Raw genomic sequence first — 26,356 nt, forward strand, 5'->3', positions numbered from 1 at the left:
GTATATAAATATGTTCCTCATTTATATTATATATGTAAAATAGAAATAAATATTTATAATATTATTTATCATAAATTTATGCACATATTGTGTGCTGTCTGGGCCCAGATAGCAAAAAATATTTATGAAATATTATAAAATATTTATAAGAAGGAAAAATATTAATATTAAATATTTGTACATATTTTATGTCCAGTTTGTCAGGTATAAAAAAAATTATGATAAAATTTATGAAAATATTTAAAACAAATAGTTATACCATTATTATCAAAGAATATAAAAAATATGTCAAGTTTATATACCATAAATATTTAATTTTCAGTATATTTAAAAATATATTCTATAATATATATTGTTGATAATAATTTTGTATCATTTCTAAATGGTTTATGAAAAATAATTATATAATCTTTAAAAAATATTTTTTGAAAATAAATGTGTAAAATATTTATAAATAAATATTTATGATAATATTTTGTGCTATCTGGAACATTTATATTTATTATATTTTTTTCATGTACTTTTATATTCAATTTGCATGCAACTGGAGTCATAAGTATATTTTTTATATTTTACGACTCCATTGTATACTGAATATAAATATATATAATTAGTTGTAAATAAAATTTTATATTTGACTCACACACACACACACACACACACCACACACACACACACACACACACACACACACATGCAAAGAGAAAGTCGTAAATAATGTCCAAGTCCACGCTTCTGCTTCGCATTAGACTTTGACCAACTTTGACCACCTGTACAACGTACGTTTGCTCCTGTTCACTTTACTACTTTCTTACCTGGCTAAGAATTAGGATTCTCATCATATGGACGCGTAAGTATGTTATTAAAATAATTCTAAACACACCCACTAGATGATACATATGATATGAACTGCAAGCGGATCTAAATTATTTCAATCGGTTGGTCCAAAGTCCATGACATAATTGGCGACAATTTATAGCAATATATTTAGGTGAGATGCGGGACTGTCATCACGCAGATCATTCAATGCGCGTGCACTGATTTAGGTTGGCTATTTGTGTTATATGTGTACGTGTGCCTGATGCACCTGCATAATCTAATACATGAGCGAGTGTGACACATGGCTTGGGATATTCTTGAAACTTGACATTAAGTAGAGAACGTGAGGCATCTTAACGAAGCGAGAGGAGTGAGCTTATTGACTACATGATAACGTTTATTTCACGATCATCTTTTGTTATCAGCGATATCGTTCGCCTTCGAAATGTCAATAATACCTGTTAATCTTTGTTCTGTAGCGGTACAGTGGTATCAGGCCCGAGTTCTCTAGAGAAACCAGTTATGTACAAGACGCTCTCCAATGTGTCCAAGTATACAGTAAGTGCATACATCTGTATATTTTGTATAGAAAGTGGAGAAAAGAAACTCAGTAAAATGATTGAATCAACAGGTCTACAATGGACTGCGTAGGACATCGCCCGTTCTTCGCGCGGTACCTATAACGACGTTAATCTAAATAAGCAACCGATCCCGAAACAACCTGTACCTGATCTCAAGCAAACCGCAGAACGTTACTTGAAGTACGTGTCCTTGTACCTTTTTAAGTTCAAGTGTCCATTATTCATAATTTATTAATGATATTACAGATCCTTAAAGCCGTTGTTGACTGACAAGGAATATAAAAATACAGAGAGCATTGTTAGTGATTTTATAAGCCACACAGGTGCAGGACCTAAATTACATGCAAAATTGCTTGAAAGATATCAAAACACTGATAACTGGGTGCTTATCATATCTTTATCTGTCTATCATATTTTTTAAAATTAATATATCAGTTCAGGGAATGAACAAATTAACATTTGGTCATTTTAGATGAAAGAATGGTGGCTGGAAACTGCATATCTAGGATACCGTATGCCTGTGATCGTGCATTCCAGCCCTGGAAATGTTGGACCACCAATTACTTTCCAGCGACCAGATGACATATATGTGTATGCAGCGCGTCTCATTACTGCAGTGTGTGATTACAATGAGATGGTAAAGAGGTGAGTTTTATTGCAGTTTTCAGTGTTTTTTATGCTCCTTGTGATACATTCGTTTGATAAATGACAGTGGAAAGATGAAACAAGAAATGGCTCGTAATGATCCACTCGACATGCAGCCTTATGCCTTAATACTCGGCACGCACAGGCAGCCCAACGAAAAAGTCGACAAATTGTTGCACACAGATGAGGCAAAACACATAATAATTATAAGCAATAATAATGTAAGTGTAATTAACCCGATGAAAACAATGTGGCATATACATTTTGTTTATATTACAGTTCTTTAAACTTTTCGTTGTTGATCAAAGTGGCATTTTAAGCGAGGGCAAACTTGTGGCTGCCATGAAAGATATCGCGGATCGCTCATGCACCCAGGGAAAGCCTGTAGGAATTTTAACTGGGAACGATCGAGACACTTGGGCAAAGGATTACAGCTTACTTTTAGGTTTATTTTAGTCTTTGTCTTTTTTTATGTTCCTTTTACCTTCGCAATAAGTTTCTTGCCTTTTCGAATGTGCACGATTTTTTGGTGTAATTTCTAATCATTATCTGTCTCAAATCATTATTATTGTACTTTCAGAACTGGGTAATAATAGGAATATAATCAAGGATATAGAAACTTCTTTGTTTGTATTATGTCTGGATAAGGATATACCCAAGGATGCTTTTAAGGAAAAAAATAACGCCTCTGTCAGAGCGATTCAAACTATGACAGGCTATAATAGCTCTGTAAATGCCGGTAATAGGTGGCACGACAAGACTGTGCAGGTAAAACTACATTTAATCAGCATCTATTATAAATAAATTTAATATATCAAACGATTTCAAATAGATAAAAATCTTGTGAAGCCAAGATGAACAAGGAATATATCTTTACAGTTTATAGTATCTGCCGACGGTTATATCGGCATGGAATACGAACACAGTCCATGCGAAGGAGTTCCAGTTGCTGTCCTTCACGATTACGTATTAAAATATATGTAAATAATAATAATAATAATAATAATAATAATAATAATAATAATAATAATAATAATAATAATGCCATCGTAGTGAAGCGCAAATAAAATTTGTATGTATTTTCAGAGCAGCAAAAGAAAACGCGAGGGATGTAAAGTTATGGATTTTCCGAGACCAGAACTTTTGAAGTTCGAGACTAATGACACTATAGATTGTGCAATCGATATAGCTACTGATGTGGTAGACAAGTAAGTTAATCATACTCCCTTTACTGTAGTACAAATTATGTCATTACTGTAGAAAATACACATGTGATCTCTTAGGCTTTCAGATGACGTAGACATGGAATGTTTTACATTCGACAAATTCGGTGCGGACGCCATAAAAACGATTAAACTGAGTCCTGACAGTTTTATTCAGATCGCGATGCAAGTAACATTCTATAATTTACAAAGAAAGGCCTCGGCTCATTACGAAAGTGCGGGATTACGAAGATTCATAAACGCCAGAACCGAATGTATTAGGTCTACCAGCACCGAGTCGGTCGAGTTCGCGAAAGCTATGCTTCCCGAGAAACACAAGAGCAAGCAACAAAAAAAGGAATTGATGATCAAAGCAATAAACGCTCATAAAGAATACGCCGCACAGGTGAGGCATACATTATAATTATAATTACAGTAAGGATTATAATACTGTAATTATAATACATCTTTAATTATTATGTCTCTTGATAAAATCAAATGTGCATTTCAACTTAACGTCTCTTTTGCTCCAGGCTGCGACTGGTCAAGGTGTCGATCGGCATCTGTTTGGCTTAAAAATGATAGCAAAAGCGAAGGAATGGAGCTCCCAGAATTGTACAAAGATATTGGTTATACTAAAAGTACATATTTCAATTTAACGTCAAGTCAGGTAATTCAAAGTTTGGCTTCTAAAGAATTTCCTTGGCGGAAATAAAATGTGAAAATATTTTAATGAAAAGATAAATGCACTAATCGACATTTCTCTTATTTAAAGGTGCCTATAAAACAGAGTCTTTTATGTGTTATGGACCGGTAGTTCCAGATGGTTATGCTTGCTGCTACAATCCACGACCGAAGGATATTTTATTTGCTTGTTCATCGTTTAAATCATGTAGTGAGACCAATACGAGAGACTTTGCTCGTATTTTACGGCAGACACTAAGCGACATGCGAGACATAGGAAGTGAATGAAAATATAGAAATTCCATTTTTGTTACGACGGAAGATTTGCCAATTTGATATTTTTATACTTGCGATAGCAAGTAAAAATAAACATGCTCAAATCAAGCGGATTTGTTTTGTATAAACTTTATTACGAAATATATACTAAAGATCCAAAACACTGCAGAATGTACCATCTTCTTGACTTGGTGCTCTATATATGTTACAATTGTATTTTGTCATACAATAAACATATAACGTTAAATATATAACGTTAATCTCAATGGAATCACTTAAAAATTTTTCAATATATAAATATAAAAATGATCAAAAAGACATTATGCGCATTTGGCAGGTATTACGTTACAAAATATATCACAGTTCTGTTCTGGTTCTGGGAGGATAACCCCAGAAGAATGTTGGATAGCCCCTGACTTCCCTTTCTCTGGCTACAAAAGCGGTGAAAGAAGAAATGCAATTTCCTATAAAATAGTTAGACCTTCCAAGAATTGCTAGATCCAAATGTGGGGATACTGGCGGTTTCTGCCGGAACACTGATATCTACATAAGGACGATAACATTATTACTTCGCGACACGATGGCGATATGATGAATATATGAGCTTACCTTCATACGCGACAGGGCTTCTCCAAGTTTGTCCAACATGTAATCATTGTCGGATGCTACGAATACAGACTTGACATCGTTGCCGTTGCGAATAACACGCTTCAGCTGAGTTATTATTACATCGAATGATGGAAGGCACATCGACAGAGTCGCTTTGCCACGCTCATTTTTGATAACCAAGACACTGGGGAGCAGCGAAAAGATCCGGCGCAGATGGTATATGTTCGCAGGCGCGCTCCTGAAAAGCAAACGCAAAATATATTTTATGAATATTTTTTAATAAATTATTTATTAAATTAAGAAAATACTAGTTTGTATGAATTTTATATACATTGTATACATTCAAGTTTGAAGAATTAAATAATATGTAAAGACAACACACAAAATGTGTACTAAGATACAGCTCTGATCGGTTGATGCCTTCTCAATTTAAATTGTATATTCACACATCTAATATTATATGTCATCTAACATCTAATATTAACAATTTTTTATATTTTTATTTAGAAATCATTATTCTTGATAGAATGTTAATAAAATATTTTCCATATAAAAATATCTTCACCAAATGCCACATACCCAGTCGATTCCGTTTCGCAAATGTATACCGACAAATGCGCCCCTTGGCAATTTTTCCTTTATGAAAGTCTTTGCTTTATTCAGGATGTCGTTGGTCCACTTGAGGCACTTCTGCAGAGGCTTGTACACAAGCTGAACCGGGAAACTAGCGGGTGCGCCTGTAAAAGCTAGTACCGGCCAAGTTTCAGGTGGATAATGCTGCTGCCATTGTTGTTGTCTCGTTTGAGCGTAATACACATCGTAATAATGAAGCGGTTTATAAAATTCTGATTTAACAAAATCTATATTATATGTGTCCCAGAATGGACCAAACGGATTCCCTTGTTTTGCGTTGCAGGACGTCCCATGCTCCCTATGCGGGCCTCATAACAGAAAGCTGAGGAAGAAAATGGATTTATCTCATTCCAAAAAATTGACATTAAAACTTGCTTATCTTACTTAATGAAAGACTCGACAGTAGAGCTTACATATTCTCTTTTCAGGTGGCCATTTCCTCGGCGCGACGTCCCCTCATGAAATCCTCCATCAATATTGCTCTATGGCAACTTTGTACTTGGGAAACATTAAAATAGGTATCAAATGGTATTTGTATCTGAGAACAGAATTATAGATATTAGATACGTAATTGTGAATTTCGTAGATACGTAAAATCTGCGCTTACAGATCTTGTCTCTCCCGTACGATACTCGACCCACGGCGGTAGCACCAGCGTGCGATTCAAGGCCTGGGCGAATCCGAGGACTCCCAGGAAGTGATCCGCCTGATTACCGAAGCGTCCTGAAATAAAACCGCCAAGATTATTGTCAATGTTGTTATCATGGAATAATGTCGTACATGTGATAAAATCGAGATCTTACCCATGCAGGGACAATAAACGATATAGCCATTCACGTCAATCTCAACGTTCTGGCTAAGTGCGGCGTAAAAATGTGTCAAAAGTAACGTGAAAATCGATATCCTCAGCATCGCAATGTGTCACGAAGTTTGCCAATATTTGTTTGTAAGAATGGTGTAATATATTCGCGAATTCCTGTAAAATACGTTTGAATTAGACGTTTACTACAAACAACAACTTTTGCGCGATCTGACGCATGAGGTTAAGTCTACAATGAGTTGTGAGACAGCTGATTCTAGTTTTCCGGTTTCCATGGAGACGCACGTCGCTCAGAAAAATACGTAAAGAATTCGCTTCGCGATTTACAAATTAGAAATAAATTTCTCAAAAATAAAAGCGATATTTATATTAAAATTCACACAGATTTACTTCTGCGTAATATAATTTTTTTTATTAAGAGCAAATTAATGCTTACAGAATCATAACATTTTGAGCACATTAAATTTTCTAAACAAGCTTTCATCACATTAAATAACATTCTTAACAAATCGTTACCAATTTTTTTAAATAACTCCAGATCACATCATCAAATATTATGATTTATATCAGTCCTAACAAAATATAAAGATATTGCTTCTTCATAATGATTATAACATGAAATTCTACAAACTAAAGAAATGCATTCAAAGCGATAAAAGTATTAAGAATAAAGGGGAGCGAAGGGCTGTAATAATGTACAATTTTATAATAAATACTGGGAAAAGTGTGGTAAAGTAGTCCACAATAACAATATTTATTATGTATATAATTTCATTGCGGCACTGCTGGTGGTGGGTCATTGTCATCAACAGGGGCTCCTCTGTAATTTGGGACGATGATCGGTTCAGAACATTTTGGAACCATTGGTGTAAATGGTAGCAGAGAACCAAAGAAAAACATGTTGGATAACAGGAAATTTTGACAATACCTGGAAAATAAAAACGATAGAAGCAACAATTCTTTTTTTTGTAACACGCATTGATTCTGATTACCTCCACTTGATACATTTTGACAAGACCGCTGTTCACTTTCGACCACGAAGATACGCACTAACATTCCATAACTGATTTGAATGTTCGGCGAATGGTCCTATTTTACCTAATAAAACGTAATTATTATATTTAAAAGATCCTTAATCTTTTAATATCGTAAATTCATGCGAATAAGAGCAGACAAATTTCATCATATTTTTGCAAATTTGAACAACGTACCTTTAAAATAAATTCGATGCAGCCAAGAAACATATACTTCTTGCTGTAAGATTCCACGATACCTTGGTCTACAAAGTGACGTGGTTCTATTCGTGGATGTCCTAAAACATTAAATTGTATTAAGATAAATATCATGAATTCTATAAGCAAAAAAACTTTTCTTGAATCACATTGTATTATATCAGTAAACATGTATGAAAAGTATATTCATATAAGTACACAAAAATTAATACCAGTAAGCTGAGCACTTCCCCATATAAAGGGCACAAATTGATAATCATCCAAGCTCCAAACGCCATGACTACCTGCAGGCTCCATGCGATACGTCAACTGAAGTCTGCGTGCCAATTCTAGGTACCTTTATAAATCGAGAAAATAAATAATTTAACTGTGACTAAATAAGTAATTATAAAAAATATCAGAAAAACTATGTAATAAACTAAATCCAATTTATAAAGTTAAAATACCTATTAAATACTTTTATTACAGTAGCAATCTTATCACTTTCTTCAAACACGCCTATTTTGAACATGCAGCAGAGAAACATGAGAAAAGCCATTTCATGACCTGTTCCATAATCAATACGAGTTGGATTCCCAAAACTTTCATATAAATACTCCACTATCTCTGGAATTGCGCGATGCAAATCTTCTGGCAACACTTGTTTCAATTCCTCTGCAGCATTCTGTAACGGTAAAACTAATTATAATTTTTTAAATTAAAATTGTATAGCTTTCCATTACTCTTATGAGTAATTTTATATTTTTAAATACAACTCCAATATGACATACCTGCTGCAGTCTCTCATGCCATGTGCGAAACGATTTATTGCCAAATCGCTGCGGTTGTTCAGTAGGTGGAATTTCTGTTATCCATGCATCAAATTTGTTCAACATCTGTACAACACTGCCTATTGCAGGTGACTGTGGACATTCTGCATCCAAAGCGTGTCCCTGAACAGCATCGTTTAAGGCTAAAATAAACCCAAGTATTCCTGTAAACAATATTTTATGTAAAAAGTATTACTTTTATTTATATAAATATTATAAATGTATATATTATATAAAGTGCTGGACAAATATAATGACACTATATAGTTAGTTATTGACTTATTTCTCTTAAAAAAAATGGCAGAAAAATATTAAATTCTTAAAATTTTTTAATTTTATTTTTATATATAATTATGTTATAAGAAATAATATAAATAAATAAAAATATAATTATAAATATTTTTGTAAATGCTTTATCCTTGAGCAAAATTATTGGCATAATCAATATATTACATATTCATATGATAATATAATCTATCCTCTATTATTAAACAAAAGAGATATGAGAGTTTTAATGTTAATTTTGATTGAACTACAAGAAATATGTAATAATGATAACTACAAAAATAAAATCTTTACTTTTGAATAAAGAGTTATAAAAATATATATAATTTTTTACAGAAATAATCACTTTGTTATTCTTTTCTTCAAAAATACTTATTTTGTGATAACAGCCACATGCACTGTCCCAATAATTTTGTCCACACTATATGTATACATAACAGAATACATTCTATGGTCAGCAGTTAAAATAAATACAAGATAGTAATGAAAAATAAACAACTAGAGAAAATATCTTACATAGTAAGCTTCTGATCTTTTCCAAAGTGCCAAATCATTTTGTGTCTTGACGCGCTTTTTTGGAACGACAAATTCATGTGGCTTGGCTAAAACGACATATTGAAGCGCAATCTTTATAAATGTCAATCAATTATCAGACATATACCATAAGATACATACATGACATATGTGTTCCTGTCAAAGGAAATTTTGGCGTTGACATGATGAACGCTTGAGGATTTGACTACGATATCAATGGGCTCCGTTAAGGCAACACAATGGTATTTTTAACAACTGACAGCATTTTAGTTAGACGCGACGATTAAACGCAATTAGATGACTCGATCATCCGTTATCGCTCTATCCCGTTCTATCCCGGATAGGAGGAATGCGATGAAACCTAACCTAATACTGAAGCGTTTTCTTCGCAGCGCCGCGATAAGAGACACTTTCGGGCAACGGTAGCGCGTAAATTGCCATGTAAATTATTTCATATATGACGTATGTAAATAAATTATAGACAGAGGTAATAATTAATGACTCTCATGACCTTCTAACGAAATCGTTCGATTGTCAATCTCTCACCTCGCTTAAGCACGACTTAAAAAAATGTCATGCGGACACGCCAAAAAAGCTGCTATTTGAAATTCGTGTGCCGACCTTACGAAATTTTATTTAAGGCCGGTTCCCCACGGGCTCAGAAAACAGAATCGGAACGAGCGGATCACTAATCAGCGGGATCGTTTTGACGGAATTAGTAAAACGGTTCTATTAGAGAGATCCCGTGATTGGTGATCCGCCTTTCCGATTCCGTTTTCCGAGGCCCATGGGACAGCACCCTTAGGGTGCGTTCGGGGAGACGCTATTAGCGCTATCAGCATCAGTTTATCCTTGTTCTACTTTTAATGAGTAATGAAGATGGACTGATGCTGGTAGCGCTTGTGGCGTTGCAGCGCTCAATCAACTTGTCCACGGGCCTGATTGGCCAAGGCGAAATCCCCCTAGAAAGAGAATAGATAGAGTAGCTAGTTTTCAGTTTCGGTATGTTTTCAGTCAGGCGAGTTAAAAAATCTTCTGTAACAATATCCACGAATAAAGTAAGAAGTAAAGTGTTTTATAAAAATCCATTCGTTTTGTTTTACCCTGCGAACACGCTACATTAAATTGGTGACCCCGACGTGATGTTATTCGAACCAGATAACGATTGACACGAACATTTTTCTCGCCTTAAAAAATTTTGCAAGTAAACATGCCGGTCGACCATTCGCCCAAGCACGCCTCGGGAAGTGAAAAATCGGGTAATACCTCTCCAGGGGACAAGCAAACTACGGAGGATATGCAAGATAACATAAACTAACCCGTTGAAATTCAAGCAAATGAATTTCGCAACGTGAAATTGGCTGCATTCTGGCGAAATCGGCCAAAATTATGGTTCGCGGCCATTGAATGCGAATTTACTGCCTACCGCATACGCTCAGACGAGATCAAATATAGTGCAGTCGTCAGACATCTTGACGAACATTCGATGATCGCAGTAGCCGACATCCTGGAACAACCGCCAACGACAGGTAAATATGAAACACTTAAAGCCACACTAATAGAACGTTTTTCAGATTCCCTCGAAAAACAAATGCGGGACATTGCTCGATGCCACGGAATTGGGTGACAAGGCCCCTTCCGTTTTATTAAGAGAAATGCGTACGCTGGCAGGCACAAACGTTACCGATAACATGTTAAGGACGTTATGGCTTCAAAGACTCCCTCCCAGAATCCAAGAATTGTTAGCTGTGTTAGATGAGGTAAGCCTTGACAAACTCGCAGCTTGTGCCGATAAAGCACACGACAGAGGAGCAGGACATGGGACCATAGCTTCAACAAGTGTCTCGCAGCCGGACTCTATGCAGACTTTAAACAATCAAATCAGTAAACTCACTAAGTCCGTAGCCGCTATAGGAAAAAGAAGAGCACGTACTAGATCTAGAGGCAAAACAAATAAGAGATCCAACAGCCAAGATAACGTAAAGGATACATCACAAACTACATGTTATTATCATCGGCGTTTCGGCGAGAAAGCTTGGAAATGCCTACTCCCATGCGACTCGAAACATCCCTTAGCCCAACGGGAAAACTCCAGCAGCCGCCGGCAATAGGAGCCGTATCCGACGGTTATAATCAGCGCAGGCTCCATGTCAAGGACCAAAATAGTGGATTACGTTTCTTGGTAGACACCGGTGCAGACATCTCGTTGTTGCCAAAGAAAGCTATAGACAGGAAAGCAAAACAATCAGCATTACAACTGTACGCAGCTAGGGTTGCCAGACGTCCGGCTTTAGCCGGACATGTTTGGCTTTTTACAGTTGAGTCCGGCTAAAATTATACTTGTCCGGCCTGTCCGGATTTGTTAGGCTTTTGTCTAACAAATTTGCACATAATAAAAATATAGCACTTTTTCTTACAAAACAAACGAAAAGCAAGCGACTAAGGCAAGCGACAATCCCAAACGTAATAAATACTGTTTTTTTTAAGTAAAAAAATACTGTCCGGGTTTTAGGCTAAAATGTCCGGCTAAATTAACAGCTGTGTTCGGCTTTTCTGATTTTTAATCTGGCAACCCTATACGCAGCTAACGGGCTACCCATTAAGACCTACGGAGAGAGAATCCTCACACTTAACCTAGGTTTGAAACGGTCGCTTACATGGACATTTTGCGTAGCCAATGTATCAACACCAATAATGGGAGCTGATTTCTTGTACCACTATAACTTGTCAGTTAACCTTCGCAAAAGGAACATCCAGGACAACATCACAGGAATGGAGTGCAAGGGACAATTAATTTCAAAATCTCACACAACAATTTCCACAATCAGACCGGATTCACATTTTTACAAATTACTCGCTGAATTTCCAGGATTAACGAAGCCATCACAACCTCCTACAGTTAAATCACACGGAGTGGCACATCACATTATCACCAAAGGACCTCCAGTGGCACAACCTTTCCGTAGGCTACCACCAGAGAAACTAAAGATAGCGAAAGCCGAGTTTACATATCTCATCGAAGCAGGAATTTGCAGACCCTCCAGCAGTCCTTGGGCCTCACCGTTACATCTTGTTCCGAAAAAGACAACTGGAGTTTGGCGCCCATGCGGCGATTATCGCGGATTAAATGCCATTACAGTACCTGACAAATACCCGCTACCTCATATCCACGATTTTACGCACGGTCTGCATGGCAGAAATATTTTCTCTACCATCGACTTAGTAAAAGCATACTATAATATCCCATTGGCCGAAGAGGACATACCAAAAACAGCCGTTATCACACCATTTGGCTTGTTTGAATTTATAGCAATGCCTTTTGGACTCAAAAACGCGGCGCAAACTTTCCAGCGCTATATGAATTCCATCTTTCAAGACCTGGATTATGTATACTGTTACGTGGATGACATTCTCATTGCATCAAAAACATCAGAGCAACATGTTCAACATCTACAAGAAGTTTCTAAAAGACTACAAAATGCAGGAGTTACTATTAATACTTCCAAATGCACCTTTGGGAAAGAACAAGTCGACTTTTTGGGTTATCGGATATCTAACCAAGGAATTGAACCCTTACCTGAAAAGATAAAAGCTATTGCCAACTATCCAAAACCTAACACCATCGTTGAACTACGCAGATTCTTAGGTATGTTAAACTATTATAGAAGATGCATTAAAAACGCAGCGCATGATCAAGCCATCCTTAACGAATATCTGAAAGATAGTAAAAAGAATGATAAAAGACCAATTATCTGGACTGAACCAGCAAACAAGGCTTTCGACAAGTGTATACAAAGCTTGTCAGAGTCTACAATGCTCACACACCCTCAAGAGGATGCACCGCTAGTTCTCACGACTGATGCTTCAGACACAGCCATTGGAGCTACACTGGAACAAATAGTGGAAGGAAAACCACAGCCATTAATGTTTTTCTCACAAAAACTAAATAGTGCTCAACGAAATTATAGCACGTACGATCGTGAATTGCTAGCTATATATCAAGCAATCAAATATGTTAAAGATTTAGCGCAAGGAAGACAACTAACTATTCGCACAGATCATAAGCCTTTGATTTTTGCCTTCCAACAAAAAGCTAATAAAGCATCACCTAGGCAAATCAGACAACTAGATCTCATCAGCCAGATAACCACAGACATCATTTATCTACGAGGAGAACACAATGTTGCAGCAGACGCACTTTCACGAATTGCAACAATAGAATGCCCAGTGATCGTCTCCACAGAAGAACTAGCTGAAAAACAACAACACGATGAAGAATTGAAAGAAATCTTGGACGGAAAAACAAACTTAAAGTTACGACAATTTACTTTGCCCAACTCACCACATCCAATATACTGCGAGTGTACCGAGGAAGCAATCAAACCCTACATTCCAGAAGCTTTACGCAAAAGGATTTTTAATACCGTCCACAACATGGCACATCCAAGCGGAAGAGCAACACGACACCAGATCCGTCAAAAATTCGTGTGGCCTAATATGAACAAGATATTACATACTGGGTGAAAACATGCCTCCCATGTCAAAGGGCCAAGGTTCATCGGCATATCAAACACATCCCCGACAAAATCGCAATTCCGGATGAAAGATTCAATCAGGTACATTTAGACATCATTGGACCCTTACCTATAGTTAGTAATTACAGGTATTGTCTCACTATGATGGACCGATACACCAGATGGCCAGAAGCAGTTCCACTTGTTGAAGCAACGGCCGAATCAGTTGCAAAAGCCTTTTTCTCAGCGTGGATTTCAAGGTTTGGCGCTCCAAGAATTATCACAACTGACCAGGGTACTCAGTTTGAAGCAGAGCTTTTTAGAGTCCTAACTAATCTCATAGGATGCAAACGAACGAGAACTTCACCATATCATCCCGCCTCTAATGGCATATTAGAGCGTTGGCACCGCACTCTGAAGTCCGCCCTCTCATGTCACCTCCAAAACGATCAGGACTGGATGACAGCTTTACCAACAGTACTTTTAGGTTTACGCACAGCTTTCAAAGACGATTTAAAATGTTCTACAGCAGAGCTACTATATGGAACAACGTTAAGAATTCCAGGAGAATTTTTTGAAGACCCGGAGCAGCCAGTTAAGCCCGAAATCTTCGTCCAAGACCTAAGAGAAAGAATTAGAAAAATTCGAGCCAAACCAGTCGCACATCACTGTTCTCCAAAACCGTTTGTATACCAGGATCTAAAAATAGCAACACATGTTTTTCTTAGAGATGATACAGTAAGACGCCCCATACAACCACCTTACCAAGGACCGTATGAAGTATTGGCTAAAATTAATGAAAAATTATATACTGTTCTAGTTAACGGAAGACCATGCAATATTTCAACAGAAAGACTAAAACCGGCATATCTACCTACCGAGGAAACTGAAAACGCAACAAATTTGACAGACGCTGCACCACCACCACCAATTTGTACTTACACATCTACAAAAAAGACGAATAAACGAGTAACATTCCAAGAAAATTAGGAGGGAGTGTTGTGGCGTTGCAGCGCTCAATCAACTTGTCCACGGGCCTGATTGGCCAAGGCGAAATCCCCCTAGAAAGAGAATAGATAGAGTAGCTAGTTTTCAGTTTCGGTATGTTTTCAGTCAGGCGAGTTAAAAAATCTTCTGTAACAATATCCACGAATAAAGTAAGAAGTAAAGTGTTTTATAAAAATCCATTCGTTTTGTTTTTACCCTGCGAACACGCTACACGCTAATAGCGTCTCCCCGAACGCACCCTTAGGGTGACGTCCCATGGCGCGTATTACGATACGCGCGTATCGGGCGTATCGAACTTTGCAACCAGTTATATGCCTAGTTTACACCGAGCACTTGGTACGCGTATCAAATAGTAAATAACTAGTGAATGTGTTTAATCATTGGCTGATCAGTTTAAATTCACTACTTGATACGCGTACCAAGTGCTCGGTGTAAACTAGGCAATAGACCTAGTTTACACCGAGCACTTGGTACGCGTATCAAATAGTAAATAACTAGTAAATGTGTTTAATCATAGACCTAGTTTACACCGAGCACTTGGTACGCGTATCAAATAGTAAATAACTAGTGAATGTGTTTAATCATTGGCTGATCAGCTTAAATTCACTACTTGATACGCGTACCAAGTGCTCGGTGTAAACTAGAGCATTGGCTGATCAGCTTAAATTCACTACTTAATACGCATACCAAGTGCTCGGTGTAAACTAGAGCATAGCTCTAGTTTACACCGAGCACTTGGTACGCGTATCAAATAGTAAATAACTAGTGAATGTGTTTAATCATTGGCTGATTAGCTTAAATTCACTACTTGATACGCGTACCAAGTGCTCGGTGTAAACTAGGGCATAGACGATTCGCCGTTTTCAGTACATCTTTGATTGATCGCGCAGTTCGATACGCCCGATACGCGCGTATTGGGCGTATCGAACTCTGCAACCAATCACAGACATTCCGCTGCTTTCAGTACGCCGAAATATGTCTCTTATATCCCATGAAGCGGATTACGCGGAAGCGGAACGAGCGGATCACCAATCATGGGACTGTTTCAACGGAATTTTTGAAAAGGTTCTATTAGAACCATAGACCTTATAGATATGGACTGGCAATACCAAGCGAAACCGTGTCCATACTTCTCTCTCTAAAGAGTCCGGAAATATGTTTCGCGCATGCTTGTATATATTATACATTGAAATCCAATGATTGGATACGTTTTGGTCACGTGTTTTAACTTATGTGTGTGTATATATATGTATATACATATGTATGCATGTGTGCTAACATGCGCGATAGTTATTTCCGGTAACTTTAGAGAAAGAAGTACTAAAAAGTCTGTTTCTCTCTCACACCTCTTCTGGACACCGTTTTCTATACACAAACTGTAGCAATTGCCAGTCCATATCTATAAGGTCTATGATTAGAACGATCCCGTGATTAGTGATCCGCTGATTCTGCTTCCGCGTAATCCGCTCCATGGGACATAAGAGTCACATTTCGGCGTATCGAACATACACACACACAAGCATGCGTGGCCATTTCTAACCTTTTCGTGCCCATAAGAAGTACACAAAAAGTGACAAGAAGGAGTACCACGCGTAGTACTCATAAATCTGAAGAGGTTATAGTAAAAAGAAGTAAATTATATACACCGCCCAGTGCACACGCCATGGGTGCGTTCTTAAATTCGCAACGGATGCAGCCAGATACACCAGAATGTCATTCTATCTTTGTTCAACTTTCCGTAAGTAACAAAGATGGAATGACATTCTGGTGTATCTGGCTGCATCCGTTGCGAATTTAAGAACGCACCCCATGTAACATTATACGACTGTGCATATATATGTGTGCGATCCGCTCGATTATGAATTTCCGCGGATCGTCAACGTATCAAAAACGGCGGATCGTCTGTCATTGGTCGAAATTTAATACGCCCGATACGCGCGTATCGCAATACGCGCCATGGGACGTTACCCTTACAGTTAGGCCAGAGCAGCGATCATGTAATTTTTTCCTTATGGCTCCAGCTAGAGAGCCTCTGAGAGAGAGAGAGTGGCAAACTAATCACGTGAACGTCCGCATCGAATCAGAAAAGAGACGCGGTCTCTCTGTCTGTTTAGTGAGCCTCATCTGAGAGAGAGAGAGAGAGAGAGAGAGAGAGAGAGAGAGAGAGAGAGAGAGAGAGAGAGAGAGAGCGATAACCTGATCATGTGACCGCGTGCTTAACACCCTCATCGAATCAGAAGAGACGCGGTTTGCCACCCTCTCCCTCAGGGAGGCTCTCTAGCTCCAGCAGACCAGCGCGATTCTGTCGCGCGATGTCCAATGAGCGATCGCCTTTCCGCTCATCTATGTACGCCCATTAGATATCGCGCGTCGCGCGCGACGGAAATTGCGCTAGTCTGCTAGAGCCCTCATAAGATTAACAAAGTGCAGGAAGATAAAAATTCTAAGAATACACCTAACCAATTTTAATTTTTCGCCTTTTATTTGAAGACAGAGATAAAAAATATGAGTCAACAACAGTGTTGATATTATTTAATTGTTGTTTTACTTATTAACTGGCTGCTTGACAGGAGCAGCGGTTTTCGTAGTATCTTTCTCAGTTTTTTCAGTTTTCTTAGTTTTAGTTTTTGGAGTCTTCTTCACTGTCTTCTTGTATTCAGCCAGTTGCTTTTTCCTTCTTTCCAAAAGCAAAACAGTCTTGGATGTCTTGGATCTCTTTGACAATTTTATCTACAATGTATGAAATCAATCAGCAAGTTAAAATGTCATATGCAAACTATTATTATATTCACAATTTGTCTAATAAAAATAAACCACAACGGTATGTTGCAAATAAAATTAGTTTCTTGTATATTAATCAGTATAATAATCAGTCGGTTAATTAAGGTAACCGGAGATGGTAAAACCGCCTATAGAATGGCGTGATTTTCCATGAAAAATCCAGGGTTTCTTAGTTTCTCCCGATAAAAGACACCCTCTTTTTTATATTTTTAAAATCTCCTTATTTTTTCGCTTCATTCATAAATGAAGTGAAAAATAAGTATAAGCTGAGCCTGTCCACTCAGCTCGCGAGCCAAACGCGCTTCCACTTCTCCTTCTCGAGAGAGTAGAGTAAACAAAAAAGAATAGATATTAAAGCATTTTTTAAAGGAGAGGTGGAAGCGCGTTCGGCTCGCGAGCTGGGTTGGAGTTGGACAGGCCTGGTATAAGCCATGGTATTCATACACCATGGTATAAGCAATACTCAATTGCCTTGTACTTGTTCGCTACTCTACTGCACTAGTGCAACAGGGTAGAGTAAGATAAATATATTTTTTCTCATTCTAACTTATTGCACCAGTGCAGCAGTGCAGCGAAAAAGCATAGGCCTAATACTTTTATAATTGTCTGTAACTTTACCTTATTCACAATGTATAAGATGCACGCATAAATACGTATAAGGTCATACAAAGCTTTTCCGTAACGCGTTACGTCACCTCACGCATTACATATCTCATATAAATCTAAGCTCGTACTTAAAATTAAACTTAAATCAACACACGAAGAAATCCTTAACGTGAATTTTTAAATTATTTTCTACGTTAAGGATTATGTGCGTTAATTTTTATTTTTAAGTATAAGCTTAAGTTTAAAGTAAACACTTAACATAACATAACGCGTTATGGAAGAGCTTGTGAAGTAGCTTTAAGGGTGTATCGGACATACAATCTTAGACAAAAGTGAAATTTGAAATACTTAAATATCTATGCCTAACGCATAGTAAATCTAGATGTAAGAAACTTGAACAATAGTTGGAGTCTTATTTTTATTCTTACAAAGGTATTTTTTACGTATTTGCGATTTTTTTCACTTACGAGTTTAAATTTTTGACAATGAAAATGCAATTATCTCAAGTTATATTTTATTTCTTTAAAACGGTGTAGTGAAGACAATTAAAACTTGGCAGATATTTTCATCTATTCATATACTAAATGTACAAAAAAATTCAAAACACTAGTACTATTTCTTCTATATTTTTTTAGCTGTTTCATCCATCAAGATCGTCCTTTTCCATAAGATAAAAAAGGATACCATGTAAAATCAGTGAAAATTAAAATACTTTTAAGTTAACTCAGCAACCGTTTAGTGGATGTGTTTTCAATTTTTTGCAGTACATTAGGGAAACTAAAAGAACAATTTCACAAATTTTGAGCAACTTTGTACCATTCAAACATGAAAACCAGTCAAACATGAAAAATTCGGGCTGCCGAATAGTCAAATCTCGGAAAGTATTAATTTTTTGGAAAAATGTTTCAAACAAAAATAATAGAGTTTTATAAAATCTGTTAGTTGGTGACATTATTTTTGAATTTAGAATGACCTTGAAAAACTCCATGAACAAAAATCTTCCACAAAAATCTTTGTGTCAGCAGAGATAAGGACCCCACGGTTTGTCACTTCTATAGTGACAAATTCATGGAGCTTTTCATTCCAAATTAAAAAATAATGTCACCAGCTAACAGATTTTGTAAAACTCTACTATTTTCGTTTAAAACATTTTTGTATAACCAATGTTTCACATCATTTTGTGTGTGTGTGTGTGTGTGTGTGTGTGTGTGTGTGTGTGTGTGTGTGCGCGTGTGCGCAGTACAGATGCATGCATGCACATAAATTTTTCTATATACACTTACCAATAGTCTTGAGTTTCATTTGACATATACTTCTCTGAAACTAAGATAGCTCAAATATATTTTTTAAATATTTTCTTAGTTGCTACATTTAATTTCATTGTAATTCAGATATCTATTTTTATTTTATTTCATAGATAGATATAAAATACTGAACAAGATTACTTTAACAAAGATATATGTATAAAATCATCAATAATACTGTCATTACAAAATATATTAAACAAAAATTGCTTTTTTTTTAATTAAATATATAAGTACCCAATTCATCTTGTGAAAGTCTCGTAATTGTTTCCTCAGCTATCTTGATTTCGTTTCCTTTGAACAATGGGCAAGAACCTTCATCTATAATCAAGCATTTTTTCAAATTAGTTCTACCCTAATTTTGATTTCAATTTGAAATTAGTTTAGATTATGAATATTACATAACGATGAAATCTTCATAACGATGAAATTTCAATTCTTCATTATGTTGAAATTACAATTCTTTATTATGTTGAAAATATTTAACATAATTACATTATATTAACATAAATAACTTTCAAATAGCATAAATAATTTTTCTATTATAAACATTTAATATTTATAACAAAATAGTATAAATTGATATACTTTACTTGGTCTTCGAGGGAGAATTATTTCGTTTGCATTTATAATATCTCGTTCAATCTTTTTTGATGTACTTTGATCCTTCATTGATAGATTACTTCCTTTAATAGTTATTTTTATTTTATATAGTTCTTCCTTGTCAATTATATCTTCTGAACTGTTGTTGATCACTGATTTGTTAGATTTCCATCTAAGATTATTTTAAAAAATAGTACATTATTTTTTTCTAAGTCATTATTTTTTTGAGACATTTGTTTCTCATAAAAAGAAATAGTAAGTTTAAGAACAATGTTTTATATTGCAATTATATTTGTTACTATATTTTACATTATATTCAGATAATATTTATATTTACAAATTTTACAAATATGGCATGCTTTTGCAATACTATCTTAAAAAGATTAGGTATGTATTACCATCCTGTTACTATTTTCAAAAGTTCAATATTATGTTTAATTCTTGTGTTAATTCTTAACATTTAAATTGAAATTTGAAATTTCTATGTATTATATACTCATTAAAATGCTCATAGTCAAGGAATTTAATTCCACTTTGTTGTGAAGTATCATTCCTATGTTGTAATCCAGGCTGTTGATTGCAATTTTTCAGTGCTTCTGCTCGTTTTCTTTCATATTCTTCAATCATTCTTAACTTTCGTTCATTCAATTCTTGTTCAAAACGCCATTTCTCTTTTATCATTCTTAATCTTTCCCTTTCTCCTTCTTCTAATGTTGATCGCCACTTTTTGTCAGAATCCATTATTATCGCTATAAATAATATCATATATCCATAGCAATCTTTATGGTTTTTGAAAAGAAATATATAAAATAAAATATGTCATTTCTAGCTACCACCAAAAATGTAAATATACTTTTAGTAATTAAATATCTTTTACATGAATTCTCATCCTGCTTGCAAAAATACTTATTGTAAATAAAACGGAATGGAACATACATGCTTACAAAATGTTTCAGGGCACGGTATATCAGGATAAAAATACAAAGTATTTCGTGACGTAAACTTTGATTAACTCAATAGTTTTAACATGGGGGTTTTTGGAGGTTAGTTTACGTCCTAAGACGAAAACCAGACGTGCTCGACCTCCCACGGGGATATGTGGTCATATGACGTCGTAAGGTGTTATAATAATATTGCTCGCTCTCGAGACTCAGTTTTAAATTACTCTTCCTGTTTTCTTGACAAACTTGTATATCACGTACAATTTCTTCCAATTCTCTTTTCTAATAAGCTCTGTAATGCTCTCCACACCATCTATGTTACGACGATACAACTGGATGCCCATATCAATTCTATCCGCGTCATACCTGTGGCACTGCCATACCAGGTGATCAAAATCTTCTGACTCAGCTCCACATTCACATCTTGAATCCGGTATATAATCTTTTCTTGCTAGTGAGGCATTTAGATTGTAATGATTAGCTCTTAATCTATTAATTAATGTAACAAAATATCTTTCAGTGTTCATCGAACTAAACCATGGCTTTTTACTATTTTTGTTATAGTAATTATTATAGTAAAACATTCCTTTATATCTAAATTCGTTCTTGATTTTTTCCTGAGTAAGGGACCATGATTCCTCTTTATAAAATCTTCGTAGATCACCTATCGGTATCTCTATTTCAGATGAGGCTGGCTCTTCCGCACCTTGTTTCGCCAACATATCCGCGAGTTCATTACCAGTCAGACCTCGATGCGATGGGATCCAAACGAATATCATCTTTTTTTTATTGTTAGTCGATTCTTTGAATCTAGAGTGCAGTCTTTTAATTTCTAATATATACTTATTCTGATATACATCTAATCTATTGTTTTTAAGAGCTTGTAAGACCGATTTACAATCCGAAAAAATTATTACATTATCTCTATCTATAATTTTATTCATAGCTAATTCCATGGCAGTCTTAATAGCAAACGCTTCCGCAGAGAATATAGAGCATTGTTTCGGCAAACTTACATAATAGCCTATTTCATGTTCTTCAAAAACCAAACCGGCACCCACAGAAGTGCATTGTTCACCACTCGATCCATCCGTATATATAATTAATGAGTTTTCCGATAGTTCATATTTATGTTGAACCTCTCTAATTAAATTAATATCTTGATAATTATAGCTCTTAATATCGTTACTGTTACATGGAATCTTATTAGGTTTTAATATTTTAATTGTTTCACCGATCTCCTCATCATAATCTATTCTATCAGTTATTTGTTTATATGACATATTCCACAATTCAAACGTATCTAGTGGTGAACCTACTTTCTTTCTATTTACCATAATATGATCCCATGCCTTTCCAATTACACTTCTACAAGTAGCCGGGTTTCTATAATTTGCATATAGCTCTCTCTCCCTCAGTAAACACAAACTATTCCTGATCGTGTTTTCTCCATATTTAAAGATTTTAATACATAAATTTTTTGCTAGCATAAGTGCTCTGTCTCTAATATACATAATTTTTGACTCTGCCATAATAACATTGTTTGGAGTACTATTACGATATCCTAACGCTGTTCTGATTCCAAGGAATTGTCCTCTTTCTAATTTTAGTTGTAAATTATAATTATTAGGGGCATAAACAAAAGAGCCATAATCCATAATAGATCTTACTAAGCTTTTGTATAACATAAGTGACGTATTGACTTCTATACCTCTCGATACACCGCCAAGATATCGCAATAAAGAATTAGCTTTATTTACCTTACCTCTAATTTCTGTTATATGTTTACTGAAGGAGAGATGGTTATCAAACCACACACCTAAAAACTTTGCCGAACGTTGATTCATAATCTTAGTGCCCTTAATCTTAATGTATTGATTTCTATCAAATCCAGTCTTCGAAAACTCTACTAAATTAGTTTTTTTTTGGTTCTAGTGATAAGCCTAACATTTCAAGATTTTTCCTAACTTTGTCAATCGCAACTTCTAATAAAATTCTATTATTTATTCTTGAATTACTACTAATATATATCGCGATGTCATCCGCAAACTGTAACACATTAATATCATTCGTTACACCCTTTGTGATTTCGTTGGTATATAGTGCATATAAGACAGGACTAAGAACGGCTCCCTGTGGAAGTCCTCTGCCGACATATTTCTTAACATATTTTTGGCTACTCACAACAAACTCTGTTTCGCGCGGTACAAGCCACTTTAGTAGAAACAACATAATACCTGACGGACATCTAATATTTTTTAGCTTCTGTAAGAGGATATCCAAATCCACATTGTCATATGCCGATGCAATGTCCAAAAAACCAGCAAGGGAGTAATTACCAACTAGCATGGAACTCTTAACATCTGCAAATAATTTGACTAAATTTTCCGCGCAAGATCTGCCTCTTCTGAAACCATTTTGTGTATGTGATAATATCTTCTCCCTTTCCAACCACCAGATAAGCCGCTCATTTACAAGGCGTTCCATAATTTTCCCAACACAAGAAGATAGGGCGATAGGACGGACCTTTTCTTTTCCGACTTTATCTATAAAGATTACTTGAAATTTTTTCCAGTCATCTGGAATAAATCCAGTCTTCCAAATACAATTATATATGTCTAACAAAGTATTTTGAGCAATTTTAGGTAAGTATTTAATCATTAAATAATCTACGTGATCTAAACCTGGAGCCGAGTCTCTTCTAACCATATTCAAAGCTCTAATTAATTCATTCATTTCAAATTCTTGATCTAGCTCGTAATACGTTGATGCGTTGATTATAAATTTCGATACCGTCCTATCTCCCATCACCCATGCCGGGGACAAAGCCTCAATAGTGTTACATACTTCCGTTTCTCTATCTTTTATTTGCCATCTATTCCAATTAATCCGTTTCTTAACATTCTTAAAGGTTCTCATGACATTCCACACATATGTAAAACTTGTAAATCTATTTATATTAGAACAAAATCTAACGAAACATTCATTCTTTTTTTGATTGAAAGTTTTCCTGGCTAAAGCTCTGTATTTTTTGTAGATTATAAAATCTTGTTTGTCTTTTGTGTGTCTCCATCTATTAAATTTTGTTTTCCTGATATCAAATATATCCTGACACTCTTTATCCCACCATCTAACCTGCTGTTTATACTTCTTTTTTTTTGAACTGTGTTGTATACTATTGCCTTTATGGTTAGCGTTCTTTTTGTTATTACCATCTACTGTATTATTTCCCTTTTTCCCTGATGCGATATTAACTGATTCTATCATAACCCTAATAACTTTATTGTAAAAATTAAAAAATTCTGTTGGATCGGTCTGGCATTGATTAAATTTTTTTTTTTCAATAGGCCATTTATCTTCAATTATTTTTGAGTACCGAGTCCAATCTGTAAGTTTTTTTGATATTCTATTAGAAAGTTTATTGTATGGGATAAATATTAAATCTATTACCAATCTAATGGGAAAGTGATCCGATCCCCAAGTATCGTTTATTTGTTTATAATCTATAAAATCTGATAAATTGTTATTGTAAAAATTAAATCCAAATTCGATGGAGACTCGTTGTTATAGTTAAGTCTAGACATTGTATTCATATTGAGGCATATATAGCCCTTATTAAGCATTGATAAATATAATCTTTCTCCATTATGATCTGTGTTTCTGCAATTCCACATACTATGGTGAGCGTTAAAGTCGCCCATAACTATTGAATCCTGATCATTCCCATCAAACTTCAACAAATCCTGCCATGTTGTCATACCTTCAACAGAACCAGGTTTTCTATAGATAACTATAATATTCAAATTAATTGATAAATTTTTTGTCCTAATACCTATTATATCAAAGTTTTCCGATCTAACATTCCAATCTTTAATAATATCAAATTCAATGCAATTTTTTACCAAAAGGGCCACCCCACCACTATTATTTCGATTATCAGATTTTATAGTTTTATATCCTGTAAAATACAAAGTTTGTTTAAAATTAGTTTTTGTTTCCGTAAGAGCAACTATATCGAAATCTAAAATGTTATTGCTAATTTCCGCTTTTTTAGCTTTTATCCCTCTAGCATTCCACAAAACTAGCTTAGCCATTAATTAACGTAATTGGGTATTATTATCATTCTCTCTACTTGACCAACTTCTTTTAAGGTGGCCGTAGCCTCTTTGATTTTACTCAGTTCAAATAAATGTTTATTCATTTTTTGTCTATTTTGCCTTATTTTTTCCTCGTCTATATGTTCGTTCAAGTTATAATGATCTATTTGCCTATTATTACTACTACTATCACTGTCTTTTGAATTAAATCTTTCAGCCAAGTCTATAACTATCTCTCTGAATTCTCTAGAATTCTTCCACATTACTTCTATAATTGAAATATTTTCAGCTATTTCAGGGCTTATATTTTCTTTATAATTACTATCTCTTACTTTAACTTGTTGTGATTTTAGAGCTATACCGTAATTATCCTTAACTATTTCATTTTGTCTATGATTAAATTGAGCGAAATGTGTGTTGTAGTTTAACTTTCTCTTTTCTACGTTATCCCGTTCTCTTAAATAAGCCACATTGCTTTTAATTTGTCCTTGTTGACTGTTGTTGTATTGTTTGATGGGTCTAAACTCTGAATTCGACTTCTGTTCGGTACATGTTTCTTTTCGCGAGCTATTTCTAACCGTCGAACGTTCTGATATTGAAGGCCACGCGGTAGGATCCACAAATCTATCATAGTGTATGGGTACTTGTTCTTTTCCCGATAATATACGTTTCGCTTCGTGATACGAGCAATTATTATAAGCCATTATAATTTTAAATTCACGATTTATTTGGTAAATAGGACAATTTCTAGCATTAGATTTATGGTCCCCTCCACAGTTCCGACACGAAGTTATTCTTGAGCAGAGGCCATGTGCCATCTCACCACAATTAATACATCTAGTATCATTCTTACATTGAAATTTCATATGTCCGTATCCGAAGCATTGAAAACATTGCATTACAGGTTCGACATACGGTCTGACTCTTAGGCTAAAAGTGAAGTTATCATATACTTTTAAATTTTCCTTAATTTTATCTCCTTTCATGGTAATAATTATATTATTTAACGGTTTAATATTATATTTATTAGTTGCTTGGTCCCACGATCGTTTAGTCATGCGTTCTATTTTTTGTATATCATCTTTCTTTATTAGATTGTCCCACATTTCTTGTATACTAAAAGGCCAGTCTGTAATTACTCCCTTGCACGTGGAAACTCTTTTTTCAATAAAAGCAATGAAGAGTTTCTCGGGATCTTTCTCTGACAAATCTAGAAAATTGTTTGCTTCGTTTATGTTTTTAAATTCAACACTAGCTAAATTGGCTTTCTGCATATCTATCTTTAAAGGTATAATCTTATTTTATGGCACCATGTAACAATTCTAACGCAATTCCTACCCTTATTTCTATCTAATACATTATTAATAATCTTA

At 35.3% G+C, this 26,356-nt stretch overlaps 5 protein-coding genes across 14 annotated transcripts; 2 read left to right on the top strand and 3 right to left on the bottom strand.

Moving 5' to 3' along the window:
* Nucleotides 1-695: 695 nt before the first annotated feature.
* Nucleotides 696-4,454, top strand: LOC118644100 (carnitine O-acetyltransferase-like). Its single transcript, XM_036295127.1, is given in 15 exon segments — nucleotides 696-850; nucleotides 1,299-1,377; nucleotides 1,451-1,502; nucleotides 1,505-1,580; nucleotides 1,647-1,782; nucleotides 1,873-2,045; nucleotides 2,113-2,266; nucleotides 2,325-2,490; nucleotides 2,626-2,813; nucleotides 2,925-3,025; nucleotides 3,134-3,253; nucleotides 3,329-3,653; nucleotides 3,781-3,829; nucleotides 3,832-3,927; nucleotides 4,023-4,454. Coding segments are annotated over 15 exon segments (1,920 nt in total). The 5' UTR covers nucleotides 696-842; the 3' UTR covers nucleotides 4,220-4,454.
* On the bottom strand, nucleotides 4,321-6,561 carry LOC118648732 (GDP-fucose protein O-fucosyltransferase 1-like). Its single transcript, XM_036295126.1, is given in 9 exon segments — nucleotides 4,321-4,750; nucleotides 4,817-4,987; nucleotides 4,989-5,054; nucleotides 5,396-5,739; nucleotides 5,742-5,771; nucleotides 5,863-5,905; nucleotides 5,907-5,987; nucleotides 6,057-6,172; nucleotides 6,253-6,561. Coding segments are annotated over 9 exon segments (1,146 nt in total). The 5' UTR covers nucleotides 6,362-6,561; the 3' UTR covers nucleotides 4,321-4,564.
* Nucleotides 6,562-6,674: 113 nt separating this feature from the next.
* Nucleotides 6,675-9,827, bottom strand: LOC105828546 (serine/threonine-protein phosphatase 2A activator). Its single transcript, XM_036295129.1, is given in 10 exon segments — nucleotides 6,675-7,163; nucleotides 7,165-7,197; nucleotides 7,262-7,317; nucleotides 7,320-7,367; nucleotides 7,477-7,581; nucleotides 7,714-7,838; nucleotides 7,948-8,165; nucleotides 8,272-8,505; nucleotides 9,112-9,197; nucleotides 9,271-9,827. Coding segments are annotated over 10 exon segments (1,071 nt in total). The 5' UTR covers nucleotides 9,314-9,827; the 3' UTR covers nucleotides 6,675-7,040.
* Nucleotides 9,828-10,339: 512 nt separating this feature from the next.
* LOC118648727 lies at nucleotides 10,340-11,461 on the top strand. The gene is made up of 4 exons (XM_036295115.1): nucleotides 10,340-10,388; nucleotides 10,464-10,658; nucleotides 10,801-11,073; nucleotides 11,160-11,461. Exons 1-4 carry the CDS (start codon nucleotides 10,340-10,342, stop codon nucleotides 11,459-11,461), a joined length of 819 nt encoding a protein of 272 aa, XP_036151008.1.
* A 5,653-nt stretch (nucleotides 11,462-17,114) lies between these two features.
* LOC118648728 lies at nucleotides 17,115-26,279 on the bottom strand. 10 transcript variants are annotated; one of them, XR_004965413.1, is made up of 7 exons: nucleotides 20,882-22,758; nucleotides 20,442-20,694; nucleotides 19,936-20,117; nucleotides 19,744-19,780; nucleotides 19,580-19,663; nucleotides 19,322-19,361; nucleotides 17,115-17,381 (listed from the first exon to the last, which is right to left on the bottom strand). XR_004965413.1 is itself a non-coding variant. In XM_036295117.1 (6 exons), coding segments are annotated over exons 2-6 (552 nt in total). In that variant the 5' UTR covers nucleotides 20,687-20,694; nucleotides 20,890-21,202; the 3' UTR covers nucleotides 17,115-17,380. The 10 variants fall into 10 exon arrangements, 2 of the variants coding, with proteins under 2 accessions (XP_036151010.1, XP_036151009.1); XR_004965410.1 differs by having other exon boundaries at nucleotides 19,744-19,804; XR_004965415.1 differs by having other exon boundaries at nucleotides 19,931-20,117.
* Nucleotides 26,280-26,356: the final 77 nt, after the last annotated feature.

The sequence above is a fragment of the Monomorium pharaonis genome, unplaced genomic scaffold (assembly GCF_013373865.1).
Source record: "Monomorium pharaonis isolate MP-MQ-018 unplaced genomic scaffold, ASM1337386v2 scaffold_633, whole genome shotgun sequence".
Lineage (NCBI taxonomy): Eukaryota > Metazoa > Arthropoda > Insecta > Hymenoptera > Formicidae > Monomorium > Monomorium pharaonis.

Coding starts and splice junctions, on each gene's coding strand:
- LOC118648727 (XM_036295115.1), top strand. CDS start 10,340: ATGCCGGTCGACCATTCGCCCAAGCACGCCTCGGGAAGTGAAAAATCG. Junction 10,659..10,800: donor GGAACAACCGCCAACGACAG/GTAAATATGAAA, acceptor GTACGCTGGCAG/GCACAAACGTTACCGATAAC. Junction 11,074..11,159: donor AGCACGTACTAGATCTAGAG/GCAAAACAAATA, acceptor CGTTTCGGCGAG/AAAGCTTGGAAATGCCTACT.
- LOC118648728 (XM_036295117.1), bottom strand. CDS start 20,686: ATGGATTCTGACAAAAAGTGGCGATCAACATTAGAAGAAGGAGAAAGG. Junction 19,664..19,935: donor AATTCTCCCTCGAAGACCAA/GTAAAGTATATC, acceptor GCTTGATTATAG/ATGAAGGTTCTTGCCCATTG. Junction 19,362..19,579: donor ACTTTCACAAGATGAATTGG/GTACTTATATAT, acceptor GAGCTATCTTAG/TTTCAGAGAAGTATATGTCA.